The sequence below is a fragment of the Haliaeetus albicilla genome, chromosome 7 (assembly GCF_947461875.1).
Source record: "Haliaeetus albicilla chromosome 7, bHalAlb1.1, whole genome shotgun sequence".
Lineage (NCBI taxonomy): Eukaryota > Metazoa > Chordata > Aves > Accipitriformes > Accipitridae > Haliaeetus > Haliaeetus albicilla.
The window spans coordinates 29,142,643-29,164,078 of NC_091489.1; the positions used below are offsets into that span (position 1 = coordinate 29,142,643).

Below are 21,436 nucleotides of genomic sequence, written 5' to 3' on the forward strand. Positions count from 1 at the left end.
AGCAGCACTAGCCCTCACATCCATCATGCCTCACACACAGGACAGTTTCACTGATAGCCAACCTCTCGGTGGCCTTTGGATGAGACCTGAGTAACCAGGGATACATTCCAACTCTTATTTGTAGCCCTGAGTTGAAGTTATTTTCCCCAATAGTTTTAAGACACAGATGGGACAGAAATCAATACCACAGAGCCAGTGTGAATGGCAGTGAGGACCCTGATTTAGAAGCCAGTGCTTTTACTACTTTGAATACAAAATCCATGTGCCAAACGTGAGGCTGGAAAAAGTGGTATAAACTTCAAATAGAATTTAGACCAAAGCTGGATATTTCTGATCGCTAATTCAAGCTAGAAATTATGAAGTCAAACTCAGTGAGTGAGAAATCCCTTCATGTGCTTCTAAAATGCAGATCTGCACTGAAACCACAGAATTATTGACCCCGGGGAAGCGGGGGAACAACAGGAGGAGCCAAGCCATCTGGTTTGACTTTAGGGCAAAAAAGAGGTACAAGCAGCAAAACACACGATGCCGCAGATCCTTGGCTGCCAACTTCCAAGTCCACCCACAAACATGGACCCTGAATCATGTCAGCAGCACACCCTCAGTTCTGATCAACGTCCACGTTCCCATTGACCACACGGTGGTGCTACAGGCGCACACTGTCCTCAGGCAGGAAGGGCTGGCACTTCCAAAAATCTGTGGGGATTTTGCTACGAAGTGGACAAGTAGGGAAGATTATTTGTAGGCTGTTGGTCAACAAAAAAGGCCTTCACCTCTTCGTTTTTAAGCAACCAGCTTGAATTTGTAGAGTTATACTAATAATACAGATGAGGTCCAGCCAAAATCCCATGCCTCAACTGACATTCCTCTAAAAGTAGCTTATTGCCAGAATGTAAATTTTCTGAAATGTCCCATCCCTGAAGGGGACATTACCGTTACTGAAGAAAGCATAGCAAACATTGCTTGGTGCCCTTCTGCAGAGGAGATTCAGCTTTCGATCATGTAGGTGACGGGTGAAATGTAGCCTTTCCCAGATTCTTCTGACACTGCAGTGAAACAGGGACTGGCCACGCAGAGCAGCGCTGCCCATGCACGCACACTGTGACCCATTTCCATGGAGCAGTGGGCGCATCCACATTGGTGTTTTGGTGTGGATTGGGGAATGAAAGTGAAATTCATAAGCATCTATCTCTGCTTGCTGTGCCTTGGTTCTCGTCATGGAACAGTCTTAGAGTGGGAAAACTGGATTTCTTCAGATTAAACTGACACATGCTGTCCAAGAGCCTAACTCACTCCAAGCACTGTATTCAGTCTATCAGTGAAGACAAGAGCTAGTTAGAAGTAAAAATACTCAACACACCCAAGGTGTGAATGCTGGGTGGTTGGTACCACCCATTTCATTCTGTGCATCTGCCCTTACAGCTCTGCATCACTTGTTAAAATAGAGAAAACCAATGACTACAGAGATTTACAGCACTGCAGGCCTTGCCCTGTGACAGCCTAAAGAATAAAAGCAGTGTGGGATTTGCCTTTTCAAATATTTTCTAAGTGCAGCAGGAATTTATATTTTACCTCCCACAAAATGAGATTTGTCACAAATGATTCTACAGCTATGTAGGGAAGAAGCACTGAAACTCAGCACACAAACAGGAGTTGGCATAAGAGGGAGCAGAGCTGTTCCTCTGCAATGTTATTAAAGAGGCTGTATAAGGCCCTCAGTTGAAAAGGCAAAGCCATGGAGAATTTATGGAGCTACTGTGAAAAGTAATAAACACATGGCCCAGTGCCAACCTGCAGTCCTGTCCTGGGCAATGCTTCCTGTCTCTGCAGAAGTTCTGCCTGAGGCACAGTGGTGTTAAGAACTATTTACACCTTGAACTGCTACCGTACCTGCCACCTTGGAGTTAAACGCAACTCCCACGCCGCAGATGTTGTTGTTGGCAGCAGCAGACACCTCTCCTGCACACCTTGTCCCATGGCTGCAAAAGGGAAGACAGAGACACCATGTGAACCCCAGATAATGTGTGTGCTGAATTGAGCTGGAGTCAGCTCCTAGTGCTTCAGAGGAAAACTGTTCCATGGCAAACTGTTGAGTGCTGTACTTGGATAAGCTCATTCCTTCCTGAAGCAGGAGATCATGGACTTCCCCTCTGCAGTATGAGCCACACTTGCTCTGAGGTTAACATGCATACTTACACTTCATTTAGTTGTAAAGTTATTCAGACCTTTTCTTCTTAACTCTGTCAAACAGGTTCTGCCTTGTTACCACTATTAGTAGAAGTAGGCCCTTGACAGAACAGTGTAAAAATAAAATCAGTATTAATTCCTTTATTTTTGTGACTTGATAGTGTGACACCCATTATTTTGAACCCCACAGAACAAAGTCCAATTGCCCTTTTGCTGCTCAAACATGTACAAGGAGCCTATCCCTGCCCACAGAAGAAATGCTATAGAAAGAGGTGGGTGCAGTATCAAGCTGGAGTAGCAGAAAAAGTCGCAATGGTCACTGCACTCCTCTGCAGCAGAGCTGTGGCCTGGCTGGCCAGGCCCAAAGCTGGCCGGACCTAAGGGCATGTGCATCCCTCTCCTCCAGTGCCGAATTCCCAGGAGAGCTGACAAGGTGCTCCAGCTGTCAGCTCACAGAGCTACTGCTTTCTGCTTGAGTGGGAAATGTCTGTGATCTGACACAGAGGTCCAGGTTCGGGCTGATGTGGCATTTCAAGAATACTTGGTTTCTCTGAAGTATTTTACAGCTCTTAACAGAGACTCTTTAACTGGCAGTCGCTCTGAGGCAGTCTTGCAGGAAGGCTGATTGCATTTTCCTTTCTCCTGCTTCATCACAGATATTAAACCACAGAGAAGATAAATATGGACAATATAATCTGGTTTTAAAAAAATAGCACAGCAGCAGAGAAACTAGTGAAACCTGTGCTGCTGTCAGTTTTTTTTAAGTTTAAGATGTTGAATCAATATGAATCCATCCTACTGCGCACATCAATCCACTCTGTGCATTAAAACTGACATTGCTCCCATAGCATGCTAAAGATTCATGCAATTAGCAGTGCTGTATTATAAAGGCATACAGAGTACCACATGAACCATCGTGGGAGGCAGCAGAACTGTTTTGTTTTAATCATCTTTTTTTCCTCTCTCTCTCCCTTTAAACACCCCTGGCAAAGGTGAGTGTAACATTAAGAAAGGGGTGAGAAGCAACACAATTCTTTTTCCTGCTGTATTTGGAAGAATGTTTTTTAAAGGTAGCTCCACAAAAGAAAATGACTGGCCTCCAATGTACACAGTGTCTTGATCATGAAAGGGTGAAGATCTCATGCAAGTTCCTTTTACAAAGGGGGCAGAGAGGAGAGTGATACAGATTTCTTATTCAGCTACTGGAGAAATTTCTTTCAACAATCAAGCAGGTTTTCCCTCATGCCCTTATTCAAGGAACTGTGAAAAAAATATACCGTTGCTAGGTGTTCATTATCTAGTCACCTGTGGGCTAGCTACAAGCCACAAAGCAGAATAAATAGCTTTGTTAAAAAATTGTCTTGACTGATGCTGGGGCGCAAAAAATTGGTGACACTGCTGGTGAGCTCTTACTGTCACAGAGGGAAAAACTGTATTAGGACCTTCCTCGCGAAAAGATTTTATCAGAAGGTCCTCTCCCCCACCTCACCTCCCCAGCACACTGGCCCACATTATGGAGACTGCAAGCAGACCTGTTCCAGCAGCTCAGGGTTTAGATACTGTGCTGCTGACTGGAGAAAAAAAAAACACACGTGAGTTAGTGGAAACGCATTTGGTTCAATTATTAATGGCAAATAGCAGACTTTTCCAATTTAGCCCTATTTGCTGTTCATGTATCATTGATAAACCCATTGTGGTTTCTATGAAGTGACCCATGTCATGGGCACAAATCGCAGCTTTTCTCTCCAACATTCACCTCTTCACTATTATTTCCATGTTTAAAACAAGGGGATAGAAAACAATTAAGAATATTTTCACCTATGAACAAGTTACTTCAAAGGTAAACCATGTATTAGCATGTAGAGCAAGTCACATATAAGCATGTAGAGCAAGTTTTCCATAAACGTTATATAAATGCAAACATTTTACATGAACATTCATGAAAAGTTAAGGTGGGAGAGGGCAATTCAACTGAAAAACAGTTTTGCCTTCAGCTGGTTTAAATAACATATCTGTATTAGTTATGAAAATTTCACTCTGCTTTGTCTTCGAAAACTATTTCTAAAACTCACTGCCAGTGCTATTGTGCATGCCCTTCTATTGACATATTTTTTAAAAGAGCCAGAAGTGTCATAGATTTTCATTGAGGTTCCTTTTCATCTGCTTTGAAATGCTTCTGCAGACAGCAAAGGACAGGATCCATCCTTCCTAACTTCGGCTGTCTGCAGGGGAGGGCTATGCAGAGCTGCAGTCTTTATAGCTTGGACAATCTGCCTATCTTGACTGCTTTAATTGCTTGCACTGGGCAGCAGTTAAATACACAAAGCTCAGAGGGACACTTTTGTGGGGCAAATGCCATCCCCTTCTTACTCACATGACATTGTCAGCTTCTGAGCATTTGAGTGTTTGCACAAGGGAAAGCATTCCCTTACTTTGGGGAACATGCCACTTTGCCTGCATCCAAACATGCCAAGAACCAGCAGTAGCGCTGTGGCTCCTCCTTGACACTTGTGTCATAACACTGCAGGTAGAAAGAGCTGCTAAATCTGTTTATACAAATTCTCAATTATTATGTTGTTTCCATTGTATTGATTGAAAAATGAGGAGGAGGGGAGCAGGTGTTTTTACCCTGTTAATGAGCACTGCCTGGAAGCCAAGGGGAGTTCTTTCCTTGACTCAATAGTATTTTGTTTGGATCCATAAGTAAAGAACATTTTTACCTCTGAAGAATATGGGTTTCCAAGACATTGCATAATTTTTGCCCAGTTCTTATCTGAGTGAGAGAATATACAGAATACAAAGGCTACAGGAGTGGAGATAATTATTTATATCATGGCAGAAATTCGTAATCTCAGTGTTCTGAGATGGTGAGCTCTGAGTTGTGCCTTCTGCATATCACAACAAGAAATCAGAGGGCTGTACAGAAAGGCCAAGCTATTGCTGACTCCTATGGGCACCTCCACACTGCACAACATGGTACATGCCAAGGTACTGAATGTGGTTCAGGAGAAGTGGGTGTTAAAAATCACAGGCAGTTCCCAAACTGGTTCCTAAAAACCACTCTGAGTGCTGTGGGGCTGCCTCTGCCTTTGTGAACAGGGCTTGGTTCAGGTTCCTTCACTGCTCCCACTGCTCCTCAGGCTCAAACAGAGCCCTGCCCCATGTTGCACCCAGTATCCCCTATCCTGCCTTGGTCCCCAAGCTGTGGGTTTGAACACAGTCATTATGGTAAACACGGGAATAAATCCCTTGGCTGTCCAGTCATCTATGTGCTTCTCCCTGTAACAGCAGCTGAACTGCCCAACTGCAATTCCCTGCCTGAGGCACCACACTCTCCCCTTCCAAAAATCACCCTGCTTGGTTTCATAGGCCAGTGGCTGTTAAGATGGAAAGGCCAAAGTGCTTCCAGCAGCTTTAAAAAGCACAATGTGGAAGGGGAATCTGTGCTTACAAGCAGAGCAGCTGCGATTAATAAGATACTCCAAGCAAAAACCTCTCCCTTTTTTTCTTGAAGTCTAATGACACTTCACACATGCAGCTGGCAGCTCACAAAAGCCCTTGGTTCATCTCTTTAAAAAACAGTCCTCTGCTTCTTGTTCCACAAATTACTTCAATTGCTCACATAGAAATGCATTCTTTATGGAAAAAGGGATATTACACTATCCTATTTTGAGTCGGATCCTCCTGCATGCTTAAAATTCAATGGGAGATACATCACTGACTGCAAACTGAGCAAAATGGAGCCTTTTTCGCAGGTTTCTCTGAATGGCTTTTCCGTGTAACTATTCTCTATCCAGACGCTCCTGTGCAGCTACACATATGGATAAACAGACTGTCACAGGCAGACAGTTGTAACCTACCACTAATAATATTAATTCAGGAGTCAGAAGCTATGACAATAGCTTATATATGAACACATCAGCTTGATTAACAGTATAGCAAAGAAATACACAGAGAAAAATACAGTCATAAGTACTGCTGAACAGCTGGGTATGGTGCGTTGGTTTGCATCTTAGCCTGAAGAAAACATGTAATCTTGCATCTTAAATTAAAGCCTTCTTGAATCGTGCAGGCAGGAAAGGGATGCTTTACTGAATGTTTTGTTTCCATGATTTACCTTGCAAGGCAGAAAATTCCCTATCTCACCAAAGAAACCTCAAGGTTCATGACAAAGAATGCTATACTTTCTACATATCATTTTTTTCTGGAAAGAATAATGGAAATCTCCAAAGCAATTTCTGCATTGCTTTTCTCCTCCTGACTTGCTGCCTTGAGCTCCCCATCCCCTCAGGAAAATAAACAGAAGGAAGTGTTGCAGTTCTCTGAAAACCTGAATCGTGTTGTTCTCAATAGTTACAGATAGGGTCACAGGTGACCATGCTGTTCACCCTCAATTCTTCACTTGGGTGCCTGAAGTTAGCCAGAGGCACCTGGGGCCAGAGACCATAACCATTGCCACATCCAGGATGCTTGAGGCCCATTTTAAGAGACTTTAGGAGGTAACTCTGCCTCCAGGGCCACCTTCCATAACATGTGAGGCCTGTAAACTGTGCCCCACTACAAAATACTTGATAACAGCACAATCAGTGTTAATGGGACTTGGCAGAACACACTTAAGTTTTATGAAGTTCCACAGTGAAAATGACAGAAGCTACCATCACCCAATGAAGCTGAATTTAATTTTCCTCCATGCTGCTCCAGAGCTAAGTGATATCATTCTCCTACAAATATCCTTTGCATAAATAAAGCAAGAAAGGCAGCAGACCTTCACTATACAATACAACTTTTTTGCCCCAGTCTTCACCAGCAAGTGCTCTGGCCACACAGCCCAAGATGCAGAAGGCAAAGGCAGGGACTGGGAGAATGAAGAACCGCCCACTGTAGGAAAAGGTAGGTTCAAGACCATCTAAGGAACCGGAAGGTGCACAAGTCCATGGGACCTGATGAGATGCATCTACGGGTCCTGAGGGAAGTGGCAGATGAGGTGGCTAAGCCACCATCCATCGCATTTGGGAAGTTGTGGCAGTCCAGGGAAGCTCGCACTGACTGGAAAAAGGTGAAACATAACCCCCACTTTTACAAAGAGAAAAGAGGAAGAGCCAGGGAACTACAGGCCAGTCAGTCTTGCCTCTGCACCTGGCAAGATCACAGAGCAGATCCTCCGGGAAACAATGCTAAGGCACATGGAAAATAAGGAGGTGATTGGTGACAGCCAACGTGGCTTCACTAAGGGCAAATCATGCCTGACAAATTGGGTGGCGTTTGTGGGTAAGGGAAGAGCAACCGACATCACCTACCTGGACTTGTGCAAAGTGTTTGATACTGTCTCGCATGACATCCTTGTCTCTACATTGGAGAGACATGGATTTGGTGGATGGACCACTCGGTGGATAAGAAATTGGCTGGATGGTCGCACTCAAAGAGTGGCGGTCAATGGCTTGATGTCCAAGTGGAGAGCAGTGATGAGTAGCATTTCTCAGGGATTGGTATTGGGACTGGTGCTGTCTAATACCTTTGTCAGCAACATGGACGGTAGGATTGAGTGCACCCTCAGCAAGTTTGCCAATGACACCAAGCTGTGTGGTGCGTTCAACACACTGGAGAGAAGGGATGCCGTCCAGAGCGACCTTGACAGGCTTGAGAGGTGGGCCCATGCAAACTTCAGGAAGTTCAAGAAGGCCAAGTGCAAGGTCCTGCACATGGGTTGGGGCAATCGCATGCACAAATACTGGCTGGGCGGAGAATGGATTGAGAACAGCCCTGCTGAGAAGGACTTGGGGTGTTGGTTGACGAGAAGCTCAACATGACCCAGCAATGTGCACTTGCAACCCAGAAAGCCAACCGTATCCTGGGCTGCATCAAAAGAAGCGTGACCAGCAGTTCGAGGGAGGTGGTTCTGCCCCTCTGCTCTCGCGAGACCCCACCTGGAGTACTATTTTCAGCTCTGGGGCCCCAACATAAGGAGGACATGGACCTGCTCAAGCAAGTCCAGAGGAGGGCCATAAAGGTGATCAGAGGGCTGGAGCACCTCCCCTATGAAGGCAGGCTGAGAGAGTTGAGGATGTTTAGCCTGGAAAAGAGAAGGCTCCAGGGAGACCTTATAGCAGCCTTCCAGTAACTAACCCGGGCCTACAAGAAAGCCTGAGAGGGACTTTTTACAAGGGCATGTAGTGACAGGACAAGGGTTAATGGCTTTAAATTGAGAGACGGTAGATTTAGATTAGGTGTAGGGAGGAAGTTCTTCACTGTAAGGGTGGTGCGGCACTGGAACAGGCTGCCCACAGGGGCTGTGGATGCCCCATCCCTTGAAATGTTCAATGCCAGGTTGGATGGGGCTTTGAGCAACCCAATCTAGTGAAAGATGTCCCTGCCCATGGCAGCGGGGTTGGAACTAGATGATCTTTAAGGTCCCTTCCAACCCAAACCATTCTGATTTATGATTCACAAATTAGAGCCCTAGTCTTTCTCCAATTTTCCATTCAGTAATTGGATTCATACTAGTTTAAAAGTATCAGATGTCCTTTCCTGAAATGAAGGAGAAATCTCACTGGCATCTTGCTTTGGCTGAAAAATGGCAGTACTACAAAGGAGGACATCACAGCTCCTAAATCTGTTTGATCCATTCCAGGAAGCCTGTGCCTGAGGTGGAAGCACAGCTGCTCCACTTCTTTGTTGTGTCACTCTTGACAGAACTAAAATTGATTTCTTTAGAAACAAAACCAAAAAAACCCCCATACAAAACTCAGAGGCCATCAATACAGCCATAGTGAGTTGGAGATGAAAACCACATCAAATAGGCCTGAAATATTTTTTGATAAGCAAGCACTGAGATTGAGCCCTGAAACCTTTAAGAGTTTTCAGATCCTCAGTGGTGCTGCTGTGTAAATGCTGGCAATGCCAATTACATTTACATCTAGAAGACATTTGGAAATTTCCTTGAAAATAACCTGAAACAATTTTTGCAAATCCAAGCCAGAACCTGCCTGAGACCCTGGGGAGTATGCTGCAGAGCCAGAGATTCTGGATGCTGAGATCACCAGGTAATAAACACACCTTATAGCTGTGCCTTGGACTCTGCACCCTTGACTACATTAATATCTTGCTAGGAACCTGACAGACAGGGCTTTTTCATGGGACAGATGAAGAACTCAGGGCACACACGTTTTTTAAAAAAACTGTCAAAATGTGTTTCTGTTCCATTTTAAGAAAAAATTAGTTTAGGGAAACAAAAAAGGTCACACTTTCTAAAATATGAAGCCTTTTCTTTGGGGCCATTCTTATTTATACCATGCCTTGAGGACCAAACTTTCTCCTGCTGTAAACCGGCTAAGTTCAGAACATACTGAAGGAGGAGTGGGTCTTGGGCAATCATGACGTGTTCAGAAGAAATAACACAAGCTGCACTGTTGATTCCAGGTTTATAAACACAATAGAACAGGTTCCTGGTTGGTGTATGTGGACTTTAATTCCTCCAGCAGCTAGAAATATCCCAGAATCAGCCCTGAAATGCTACTCATGTACACTGTCCTTAAATCAAGGTGAAAAGACAAATGATTCAGAACCTAATGTAAGATTTAATTTTTTTAAACTGGTCATTCTACACCTTGCTGCTTTTCTGCCTTCTTAGTCTACAACCAGCTGAAAAGACTTTTCCCCTGCAAAGCCTTTTTCTGTCTCCAGCTTACTCCCTTTAAAACTAGCCAGCAGTGATACTGCCTCAGACACAGTAGATGGGAAACCAGCCTATACAGATTTGGGTTACCATAATGTCCTAGGATAGCTGACAGAAAAAGGTATGTGGCTATCATCCATTCAAACAATCTAAATATATATACATTTCTGAAGCAGCAACTTCATTCATAAACTACAAAATAGTTGTTCAGTGCTATTTAGAGGTTACGTAAAAAAAATGAAGTCATAAGTAACCTCTAATTTTCAAACAGTAGTGAGACTGCAGCTTCTGTTTTGGCAACCATTGAATTTAGCAGAAAACAGGCACTCCACAAATACCAGCAAATGCATATAATTTCTTAAGCAAAACAAAGTGAAGAGCAGGTTGATCAAAATCCATTTACCTGTTAAACCAGTCATCTGTATAGCGGGGGTAGGGGTAGGGATCATTACTGCTGAAGTCGTAGCTGGCTTTGGCATTCTGCAAAACACAAGAAGTTCAGTAAGCCAGCAGAAAAACAGATATGCAGGGTAGAGTGGAACACAAATTGAAGGGAGAGCCAAGAATAATTAACAAACTTTGTCCTCTTCATTCTGTGAGATGTATCTGGACGCAAACTGGTGCCTGTTGTGCTGTGCCATTTCCCACACCAGCAAGCCTGCAGAAACATGCTTTCTGGAGTGCAAAGCCTCCTGTGAACCATTAGTATTTCCAAACAGTGTGGCTAATTGTGAGGTGGTGTGAGAGCTCAGTGTAGGAGTCAATTATACGGAACTTAGTGACTGGGCCTGAAAGTAGCTCACAGTCACAAGAGCATTCCAGACGCCTTTAGAAGGCCTTGAACAGAATAAACAAGAAGACAGAAAAAGAAAGATCCCAATTAGAAAAACACAGGTGCGCATTCCACGATAAAGGGAACTTGGCACAAACAACCTCAATTCGGCAGTTTATCTCGACCAATTAGACTGAGACAAGTTTCACATGTTTTAGTTAATATAGCCAGTTATGTCCTATGTTTATGCGCGTGTACAGAGTTAGCATAACCAACTATATCTTATGTTTATACGCGTGTACAGTGTTGATACAACCAATCACATTTTATGCTTGTACGCATGGACACTAAATGCTTGCAAGTAGCAGCCAATCAAAGCTTCTTCGGAACTTGTATAAGAATGATCAGCTAGGCTCAATAAACTGGCGACTTTGATCGTCATATTGGTGTCCTGTCGTCCGTCCCCACATAGAATTTCGCAACATATGGTGAGCCCGACGTGATCCGGTAAGAACAAGAGGGGAACACTAACGACTGAAAAGGCGGGTGAGATTGCCGCGGATGCTGGTGGGCTTAGAAGAAAGCGCCGGGCTGCTCGAGAGAGGCAGGAATATTAAGCTTACGTGATAAAAGGCGGCATAGATATTGCAGCATCTGCAAAGGAAAAGGCAGCCGTAAAGACATTTATGAGGCTGGTTGAAAAAACAGAGACAGATATTAAAAAGCACTTGCCCGTAAAGGAGGTGAGCAGTCGGGGGAGGAGATGGGGTCTGCGCTTTCCAAAGAAGAAGAAGCGGTAGTTAAGCTCCTCCAACATATACTCTCAGAGAGAGGCTAAAAATATGATAAAGCTTGTTTAAAGCGGCTTCTACAATGGAGCAAGGACAGAAACCTTTTAATTAGTGTGGGTACAGCTTTTGAGCCTAGTACCTGGGAAGCTATCAGAACCTCCCTATGGGATGAAATTAGTGACGGGTCTAAAGAAGTTAAAGGTCTTGCAACTTTATGGAAATTGATTAAGACAACTCTGCAAGAAATGAAAGCAGATCGTAAAGCAGCTGCGGCTGCTTTTGCTGCTATCTCTCCAACTGCAAGTGAAGGGGAAAAGCGGGGAGAAAAACATAATGCAGCGAGAGAGACTTTTTGGAGCTTGTCCGCCCGATCCTGTGCCCTTGACTTCTGCTCCACTCCCTGGGACTGCCGATATTAATCAGCCATCTGACAGTTCCCAAGCCTCCCTAACCATACACTTAAAGGAAACTCTACAGAATCAGGAAGCGAGTAAAAATCCACCTACGAGAAAACAGCCCCCAGATACCACCGTTCAACATGAATAAATTATACCTAGCATATACCCTGATTCAAATAATGCAAACAAGGATTTGGCTACTATAATACAAGAACAAGAGAAAGCAAAAATACATGCTGAAGCTCACACTGCAGCACTCGCTGTAGCGTTATGACCAATGGTGCAACAGGGAAAAGGAGACCACGGTCCACACAAAGGCCCTTTAACGTGTTATCAGTGTGGTCAATCGGGGCATTTGAAAAGTACATGACATACAAAAACTTGTCGGAGACCTACAGTGGATTCAACCTTATTGTGGTATTACAAATACAGACTTACAGCCACTGCTGGATTTATTGTGGGGCAGCGAGAGCTTAACTTCTACAAGATAACTAAGTGCACCGGGACGGCAAGCCTTGGCAGCAATTGGACAAAAAAATCACATCATCCATGTCTGGCAGATACGTTCCTGATTTACCCATAAATTTGAAACCTTATGCTGAGAATGATATGGAACACGCTTACTGTAGTAAGCAGCACGACAGTGGCACCGGTGATTGATCCACATTGTTTAATGCTGTGGGACAGTAAGAATATTTGGGTGTCACTAGCTAAAGCTATTATCAAACCTCTTTTTGTGTGTCATCGGCACTACCTGAACAGTCTTTTATTCTTATGTATTTTATTAGGTATAACGTTGCTTTTACTGTGTTTAATTAACTGTGTTCATAGATCTTTGCAAAGGGCAATACACCAGGTGTTAATTGATGGAAAACAAAAAAAACCCAACCAACCAAAAAAACCCCAACAACAACAACAACAACAACAACAAAAAACCCAACCCCTCCCCCCCCCAAAAAAAAAAAAAAAGAGTAGGGAATCTCTCTCCACAAGAAAAGTTAGCTAAAAGCCAAAATTAGGGGTAAGGTCATGGTTTTAGTTAAGAATCTAGAAACAGGGCAATGGGAAGGTCCATTTCCATTAATAACCTGGGGGCAAGATTATGCTTGTGTTTCCACAGATACAGGCCCACAATGGACTCCCGCTCAATTTGTACGACCATCATCATCTGGAACATCCTAGATGGTGCAGCAATATGAATACCACCTCAGCCAAAAACTAACGTGTAGGTCACCTTGGCCAACATAACAGGTCAAGATTCTCTGTGCATTGCAACCGCATCACAAAGCCCATGAACCAATAGACAAGATGGCTATGACTCGTGCAGTGCACCTGGCCAGCGAGCGCATGCGTCATAGGTTGCAACTGAGGCAGATTTTGGCACCCACTGGCCATGTGTGCTGAAATCCGTTCCTCTGCAAATGTATAAATACTGGGATTTTCCAAAGAGCATCGGGCTGGTGTACGGCAAGGCCATCGTTGCCTCCGTGGGGACGCCCACATAAAGCTGACACCTACTGATTGCTGGGCTGAGTTTGCGGAGCAAGACGGCACAAGAATGTACAGATGGTCCATCCTTGTATGTTGCAATGTGTTTAAAAATTAATTGATAGATCAAGTAAGGCTGTGTTAATTGACAAAAAACAAAAAAGGGGGAGATGTAGGAGTCAATTATACGGAACTTAGTGACTGGGCCTGAAAGTAGCTCACGGTCGCAAGAGCATTCCAGACGCCTTTAGAAGGCCTTGAACAGAATAAACAAGAAGACAGAAAAAGAAAGATCCCAATTAGAAAAACACAGGTGCGCATTCCACGATAAAGGGAACTTGGCACAAACAACCTCAATTCGGCAGTTTATCTCGACCAATTAGACTGAGACAAGTTTCGCATGTTTTAGTTAATATAGCCAGTTATGTCCTATGTTTATGCGCGTGTACAGAGTTAGCATAACCAACTATATCTTATGTTTATACGCGTGTACAGTGTTGATACAACCAATCACATTTTATGCTTGTACGCATGGACACTAAATGCTTGCAAGTAGCAGCCAATCAAAGCTTCTTCGGAACTTAGAGAATTGTATAAGAATGATCAGCTAGGCTCAATAAACTGGCGACTTTGATCATCATATTGGTGTCCTGTTGTCTGTCCCCACATGGAATTTTGCAACAGCTCAGGTTATTATTGAGGGACTGTTCATCAACACTTACAAGAGTATTTAGCTGTTACACTACTTGGTGTGGCAGGACAAAGGTTAAATCCAATTTTCCAAACTGGTGGAAGTGACCAGGCACTTGGGTCTTCCATCATCGAATTATTTTTTAAAAACTCATTTGTGGTACTACAACAGACAGATTTCTAAAAGCATTTCAATGCCTAAGAATGTAAATTTCTCAAAATTCAAATGTGAAAACGTTAATGGTCAGCACATATGCCTGAAAATCCCTTTGCATATTTTCTTGGTCCTTTAGATGTCTGAACAGCTTCACAACTGTGGCTTTCAGGCGCTTTTGAAAGTGTCATCCCATGTCTCTGCTTTTCATACAAATCTAAATCATTCCTGATTTTGCCCTATCAGCAGAGTTAAGGGCACTCAGCAACTTTTTGATGCTGTATCTGAGAAGCAAATGGAAAGTTTTAGAAAGTCAAGTGCCGTCTTCTTTCTTCTCTCTTAATGAAAAAATAAAGGGTGACTGAAAATTAAGCTTTTAAAAATATTTAGAAGCTTCCTCTCAAGTGTATGTTCACAGTTTATATTTTAATAAACACCATACTCAAGGAACATAATTATGTTAATTCTTAATTAATGTGTACTTGCATTCTTTTTAAGATTTGGCTGAGCATGCTATTGAAGATAATTTGAGACTCGTGTATGAATAGCTTTGCTCCTAAAAACATTTCCGTTCAGCAGACTCTCAGTTCCTGGGGTACAGGAATAGACAGTCCATTGGTAGCACCAAAGTCTTTGGGTTTTGGATTCAAAACCCCTAACTCCCCCAAAACTGGGCCAGAATAAAACAGGGACAACACTGTCCTTGATCCTTGGAGGGCAAAACTAAGTATCTTTGAAGTTACTGTACAGTGACTTTTTTGAGTGATCATTTCAGAAAGCCTGGTTGCTTATATTCAGCATGGACGATAAATATTTTGCAGCATTTGAATGGAGCAGAGATTTGCAGAATGCCTATCACGCAGCTTGATGCTGTTCTCCAGCTCAGACATAGCTGAATCCCTTTGTGAGCATCCTTATTGATCTCCATATCAATCAGGGCCTCCACTAAGGCCCTGATTTTCAGTCTGAAGATGCCTTCCAATAAAGTCAGCTATAGCCACAACTTTACAGTGCCTCTAAGTCTCTGTGCCCAGATGTATGTTTAATTTACCTCTTTTAATTGCCACAACTGCTTACATAGCACTTTGAATGGCATAGATTTGTATGAGCTAAGAGTAAGTAGAACACGATTTTTCAGCCAGGAGAAGGGGGAATTTGACAGTGGTCTACAAATCATGAAGAGCACAGAGAAGGTGGACAAGGAGTTATTATTTACTACTGCTCATAATAACAAGAACTAGTGGGAATCCATAGAAATTACCAGAGGGGAGATTTAGAAGCAGTAGAAAACAAGAAGTACTTATCCACAAAACATGTAATGAGTTACAAAATTTATTGCCCCCCAGCAATACAGAGGTTAAAAGCCTGAATGAAATTAAAAAGTGGTTAGACAAATTAACGGAAGATAAATCTGGAAGGGGTATTAGATGCTATGCTTCCTCCTTCTCCAACAGTCCATAAAACAGTGAATGCTAGAAGCTGGGCGGCCATAATGAGGTAGATATCACACAGTCTCTGACTTAGTGACCATACCGCTCCCCAAGCATCCACTACTGGCTGCTGTTGGGGGCAGGATCCTGAGCTAGAAGACTCTGGGCCTCACCCAGTGTGCCTGGCTAAAGCCATGTGGCCCAGACATCCCATCTTAATGTACCAGAGGAAGTTTGGATTCTGCAGTGTCCAAGGGAGCTGTGACAAGGATTTGTGCAAGGGGCCAGGTTTCATCCGATACATGGCAGTAAAAAGAAATTAGCTCGTGAACAGAAGATCCAGTCCTGTTCTTTATTAATGAGTGCAGTATCTAGTCCTAGCAGGACAAGCTGGAGAACCACATCCTATGGTAAAGTCAAAACAGAAATGATTACTCACTCCAAGTAATTTAATTAGCAGTTAAACCCTACTCTGTCACAGACTCTAGCTTGGCAAGCTTTGGAGAGAAATGCATTGCAATCACAAATTAAAGAAACTTTCTTACACTACTGCCTTGGACTAGACATGGCCTGGATGCAAATAACTAAGCTTAGTTCCAGTGATTTCAGATCGTTTCTTTCAGGTAGGTATGTGTTACGGATGCACAACTAACCAAATCCAATAGGTGTTAAAACTCAGATTTATTCTTCAGTAAAAGTTAGTTAGAAGTCCGGTAACATTTTATAAAACCACAGGCTCAATGATGTAAAGGGAATTAATACTACATGGCCGACTTAAGAATCCCCAAGATTTAAAGGGATGGCTCCAAAACACGCATATCGCTCACCTAAAAGCTGAGGGCTCCCTCCCTTGAGGAGTTACCTCAGGCGGTGCCCCAACCCAAGGGGGAGTCCCGCTGCTCCGAGGAGGACTGATTCCAATGTGTCCTCCAGCGGACCCCGTTTATACCCCTGTCGAATCTGACCGGTGGTCATTTAATCCCTATTGGCCAGGAGGGTCACCTCAGTGTACCTGGTGCATCTTGATGGGCCAGTTCAAATTTCAACCTGCGGCCTCCAGGGTTTAGGGTTTTTTTCCTCTTCTCCCTGCCTGGAGAAGTTTCGTTTCCTGCTGGCAGGATGGGGGGGAGGGAGAGGGGAGTGTACTGCCACAGTGTGGTCTAACTCAGTACTAAATGTAATTAGTTCAATATATTGCCAACTTCTAATTCAGTCAGAACTTCTCTTTTCACTCTAAAAATACTGTACAGATGAGAATTTAAACTCAGTCATGGGTTAGCTGTGGTTTTTTTCCCTATCTGGAAGAAATGCAATCCTACTTACATAGACCCTAAGCTCAAAGGGGGGTCTGGTGAGGCTGATTTTCCAGGACATCATCAGACATGCAAGCACCTCATGGAAGGTATCAACCGCTCTTGACTCTAGAATTCCCTTGTGCAAAGAATTATGGATGGAAAAGCCCTTCTAGCTGTGCAGATGTACCACTCTTGTCCAGAGTAGTAATAGGCAAAGGGATTCCAGCATGAATGATTCAGCCACCCTAGAGCAGACCGCAGCTCTGCTGTACGTCCCATGTAACTGAATGCCTGCTTATTGAAAGGTTGCTTTAGGCAGGCTATAGACAAAGTTGTGCAGCACTCTTCCACATCCTGTAGCTCTTATTCTGTTGATTTTGGATCACTGCACCCAAAGGAAAAAGACATCTAATATAGCAGGAACCATCCACAAAGTGCAAAATTAAGAAGAATTCTTGGAAAAAAACCAACTGCTGACTGCACAATTTATCTTCATTAGGGTCTTTGAGAAAAGACAGTGAGTTTCAGCTTCATGAAGGAATACTCTGCCCACACTATGGAAGCAGTGAAATGGGTAACAAAACAGCAGCGATAAGTACCAATTGACTGCTTCAAGTTCCTAATTTAAAGATCAAATCCCCAAATACCTAAGCCTCAACTTTTCTGAGTTTTTGGTGTTTTTTTTAAAGCATAAACCAGTGACAAATTAAATCTGTTTCAACACTGGACCAAAAAGGGAACTGCTTTGGTAGATAGCTAAAATATTTAATCTTGTGTTTTGGGAAGTGAATATTATAATTTGTGGTCTGCCATCCTCCTCCACAGGCTGGACTCCCCAGCAGGCACCAAGAGGGAATTTATTGCTAACGTGGAGATCGAATCAGGGTAGGAACCTGGGAAGTGGCAACCAAAACCAGTGCAGATGAGGACTCGCAACAGCACACTGAAATGAAAACATTTTGCTTTTCAATTCAGGTGATTCAGTTTCCAGTTTTAATACCAAACTAGTCTACTGGTAGTTACTTTTCTTGGACCTGAAGTATCTAATATTTGCGTTTCAATATCTAAGGTAGTTTCCTGGTCTTTTGTCCAGGGAGCAACTCAAGCCACCAATCTTCGGCACTGATCACAGATTGTAGTCTAGCCTTAGACTAGTCATTAGGCATACAGTGTTAGAATGAGATTAATTCTACTCCTCATGTTCATTCAAAACTAGTTCATTGTTGCAAAGCGATTTGCACCTGATGTTTATCAGTCACCATTTATACACAATTACTTATAGATAATATCTATTATACAATAAAAATGCTATTACAGAGAGGAATGGTATTTTATTTTAAGGCATATCTCTATTTTTGCCTTCTAGCCTCTACCCCAAATAAGATGCTAACAGAAGAGTACTGGATCAGATGATGAGATTCTTTCAATCATTTATTAAGTAATGGCTTGCATGCCATGACACAGATTACTTTTGCCTGTGTATAAAATTCTGCTTTCCTTAAAAATGAGCTTAGACTGGCATTTTCCAAAGAATTGCCCTGTACCTTTTAAAATACATGCAGTAAAATCTTGTGTAAAACATTCATTATGTAAAATATGACAATAACAATAAATCACTTGTCCCATGTGTTGCTCAGATCTGTAATAAAATTATGTACCTTGAATAATGCAGCAAGCCTCTGAAGTCCAATTCACATATACTTCTCTTTTTCTCTGTAACTCAAGAAATGTGCCTATGCTCACATGCTAGTCCAGAAGACAAACAATTAAAGACCTATGTTCCACTGGTCACAGCCCGATTCTATCTGTGACATTAAAGCACTGGTGAACTTAGCCCAGAGATTTCTTATCTTTTAAAAGAAGAGAAACATTTTTAACACAGGTGGCATCTGGTCTTACTACCTTCAGGCAACTGCAAATCCTGAGAGATCTGCAGCAGAAAGATATCTTTTTTGATTTTGCTTGTTTGAAATCTTTACTGATCCAAAGAGCGAGCAAACCCCTGAGCTCAAATTACAACATAAAACATCTTGCAGAAACTGTACTAAAATAACACTGAATGTCATGTGGTGGAAAAATGAAATTCAGTTTTGTACACACAAGCTTAAGAAAATGGAATATGCTCACCAGGAGGCAAAAAAGGAGGCAACATGACATTTTGCCTGGCAGAGGTGCCATAAGGCTTAAAGGTCATTAATGAAAAAGAGGCACCGTTGCTAAGTCAGTAGTCACACAGTAAGCCTTCTCCCCTCTGCCATGGGAAGCACGCTGTTGTATTTTGTTTTGGTTTGTGTGTTGTTTTTTTTTTAAATGGAAATGAAAAAACCGTGCAACTTCTTAAATAGCTCTGCCTCTAACATGAACTAATTTACATGCCCTATACTACTATCCAGCAAATTCAGAGCTGCGTTCAAGACCTTGTCAACACCAAGAATATATCCACAAAGTAATGGGCTGTGTTCAAAAATATTAACTTTAAAGAGCAAATTCACTGCCGGTGAATACTGTCATCTCCCTCCAGAAACGTAAGCCTTTTACCCAGTTCTTACAGGTACATCATAAAAGTAAAAATACTCAGCCAGACAACACCAGCCAGATCTTGAATAATGAATAAGACAGCAGCACACTTTTCTGTCATCCTCCTCTTCAAAACAGTCACCAAATAATACATCAGAGCATCATTTGAAATGGATGGAGCAGAGAAGTGTGCTGGGTCCTGAATAATACCTGAAGTGCCCATAAGTCCTCCTGGTATTCCAGTTTCAGGTATTCACTAGAGGACCTGCTTGGCCACAGAATAAGCAAGCACAGAGCACACTGCAATGGTGATTTCATTTTGTAGTTATTACTGAAAAAGATCTTACTTCAATTTCCTCAACACTCATCAAGCATCAAGAAAAACTAGTTTTAGGTTTAAAAACAAACAAAAAAAATGCAGCCGAAAAAACCATGGAGTCTCATGTTAACATTTGTATTTATCTTCATTAAGGTAGCATTATTTTTAAAGTTACATTTATGAAGAAAAATAGCCTCACTAAGATCATCTTACATTGTGTTTTTCTACGTTAAACAGATTTCCTTTGTCAAGTAACTGATGATTCTCTCTACATACCACTTGGCACTACAATGTCACACAACCTCTTATTTTACTTTTTTCCCCACTAATTTCCTTCCTACTTCCCCTGAAGACAAAATCAGAAAACCACCATGAGTTACATTGCTGACTGGTGCTCTTCAGCATGTGAGCATCTTCAAAAAGAAAGGCTGTGGCTAAACAATCTCTTCTATTTCACATGGGGATAAAGCACCTGGGCAGTACAGCAGCACAGGTATACATCCAAAAAAAAAAAAAAAAAAAAAAAAGCACAAACTTTTTCAAGCTTCAAAGAACAGAAAAAACTATCAATTCCATTCTTAGGTACCAAGACTGTTGAATGTTTTCCCAGGAAACAAAATGAAAGTCCAAATGCATCCAGCTAAACGCCATCTAACTCTCTGCAGCTGTCTGCTAATGCTTGGCTCAGAGAAAATTTAGGCTGGGCAGAATTTTTAAGAAGTGGAGAATTATTTTTTTCCCCTAACAAAGTTTTATAAATAAAACTAGCTTATTGAAATATCCGCCATTTCCTCTCCCCTGCATCTTCACCTGACATAGGAAAAAGCGTAAGAAATTGAGGCAGGCATGAGACTCTGTGAAAAAGCAAGCAACCAAATGAACTTGTGCTTATAATAAAGAGGCTGCTTCACAATTCACCTCTTGGCATTCTTAGCCTGCTCCACAATTTTCAGGTTGACGTGGAGTAAACATAAGCACATCACCAGTTGTTAATTACTTAGAACCAGAGCTCTGAAGGCAAAAGCAGTTAACCTACAAAAAAAAAATGAAACCTATTTCTGCTCGGCCAAACATTCGTTAATTTTCAGAGGGGGTGCACAAGAATCTTTAAGCTATGCCTACAACATACTGAGGAGGTACTGAATGTTCACAGGGAGGCATATTGCTAAGACAATTATATTAGTAAAATAAAAATAAATTAAGCAACTAGTTACTGTTAAAGATTTTCAGGGCAAGTAGGAAATTTAAAGCTTTAAAGCTTCAGACTATGGAATGAACTCCTTCATTTCTTTAATTCGGGGCAGGGAGGGTGAGGCAGGAGGGGAGAAAAAAACTGGCATCTGAGTGGATAGAGATATATGAGCCATTGGATTATTTTATCATAATAGCAAATACAAATTGTGCAATGACTTTTACTGAAAAACACTATGAACACACATTTCATCTAGTTTTAGTGTTCCATTTTATTAAAAACCTGGCCCACATTCCCTTTCCAATACATGGATTTTTTTCCCCTTCAGATACTTTGATTATGTATTAGTGTGACCTACTGAAGTTAAGAAAGTAATAGAGGTATAAAGCTGGCAGCAGAGAAATGAGGTTCAGGTCCATTATTCTTAGTTATATTCCTGTAAGAAATAACTGACGACTTTGTCAGTACATCAAATATGTGTTGGGTGCTGAGCTGCAGTAAAGGTTGTGTTTGTAGCATTTTGATGGCAGC

General features: G+C 42.3%; 1 protein-coding gene across 1 annotated transcript in view; it reads right to left on the reverse strand.

Moving 5' to 3' along the window:
• Positions 1–21,436, reverse strand: part of PCSK2 (proprotein convertase subtilisin/kexin type 2) — a 113,446-nt gene that overhangs the window by 25,456 nt on the left and 66,554 nt on the right. Inside the window, exons 6-7 of the mRNA XM_069787527.1 lie at positions 10,263–10,339; positions 1,891–1,979 (exon numbers count right to left, since the gene is read on the reverse strand). Coding sequence (XP_069643628.1) covers positions 1,891–1,979; positions 10,263–10,339 — 166 coding nt within the window. The remainder of the gene's footprint in view (positions 1–1,890; positions 1,980–10,262; positions 10,340–21,436) is intronic.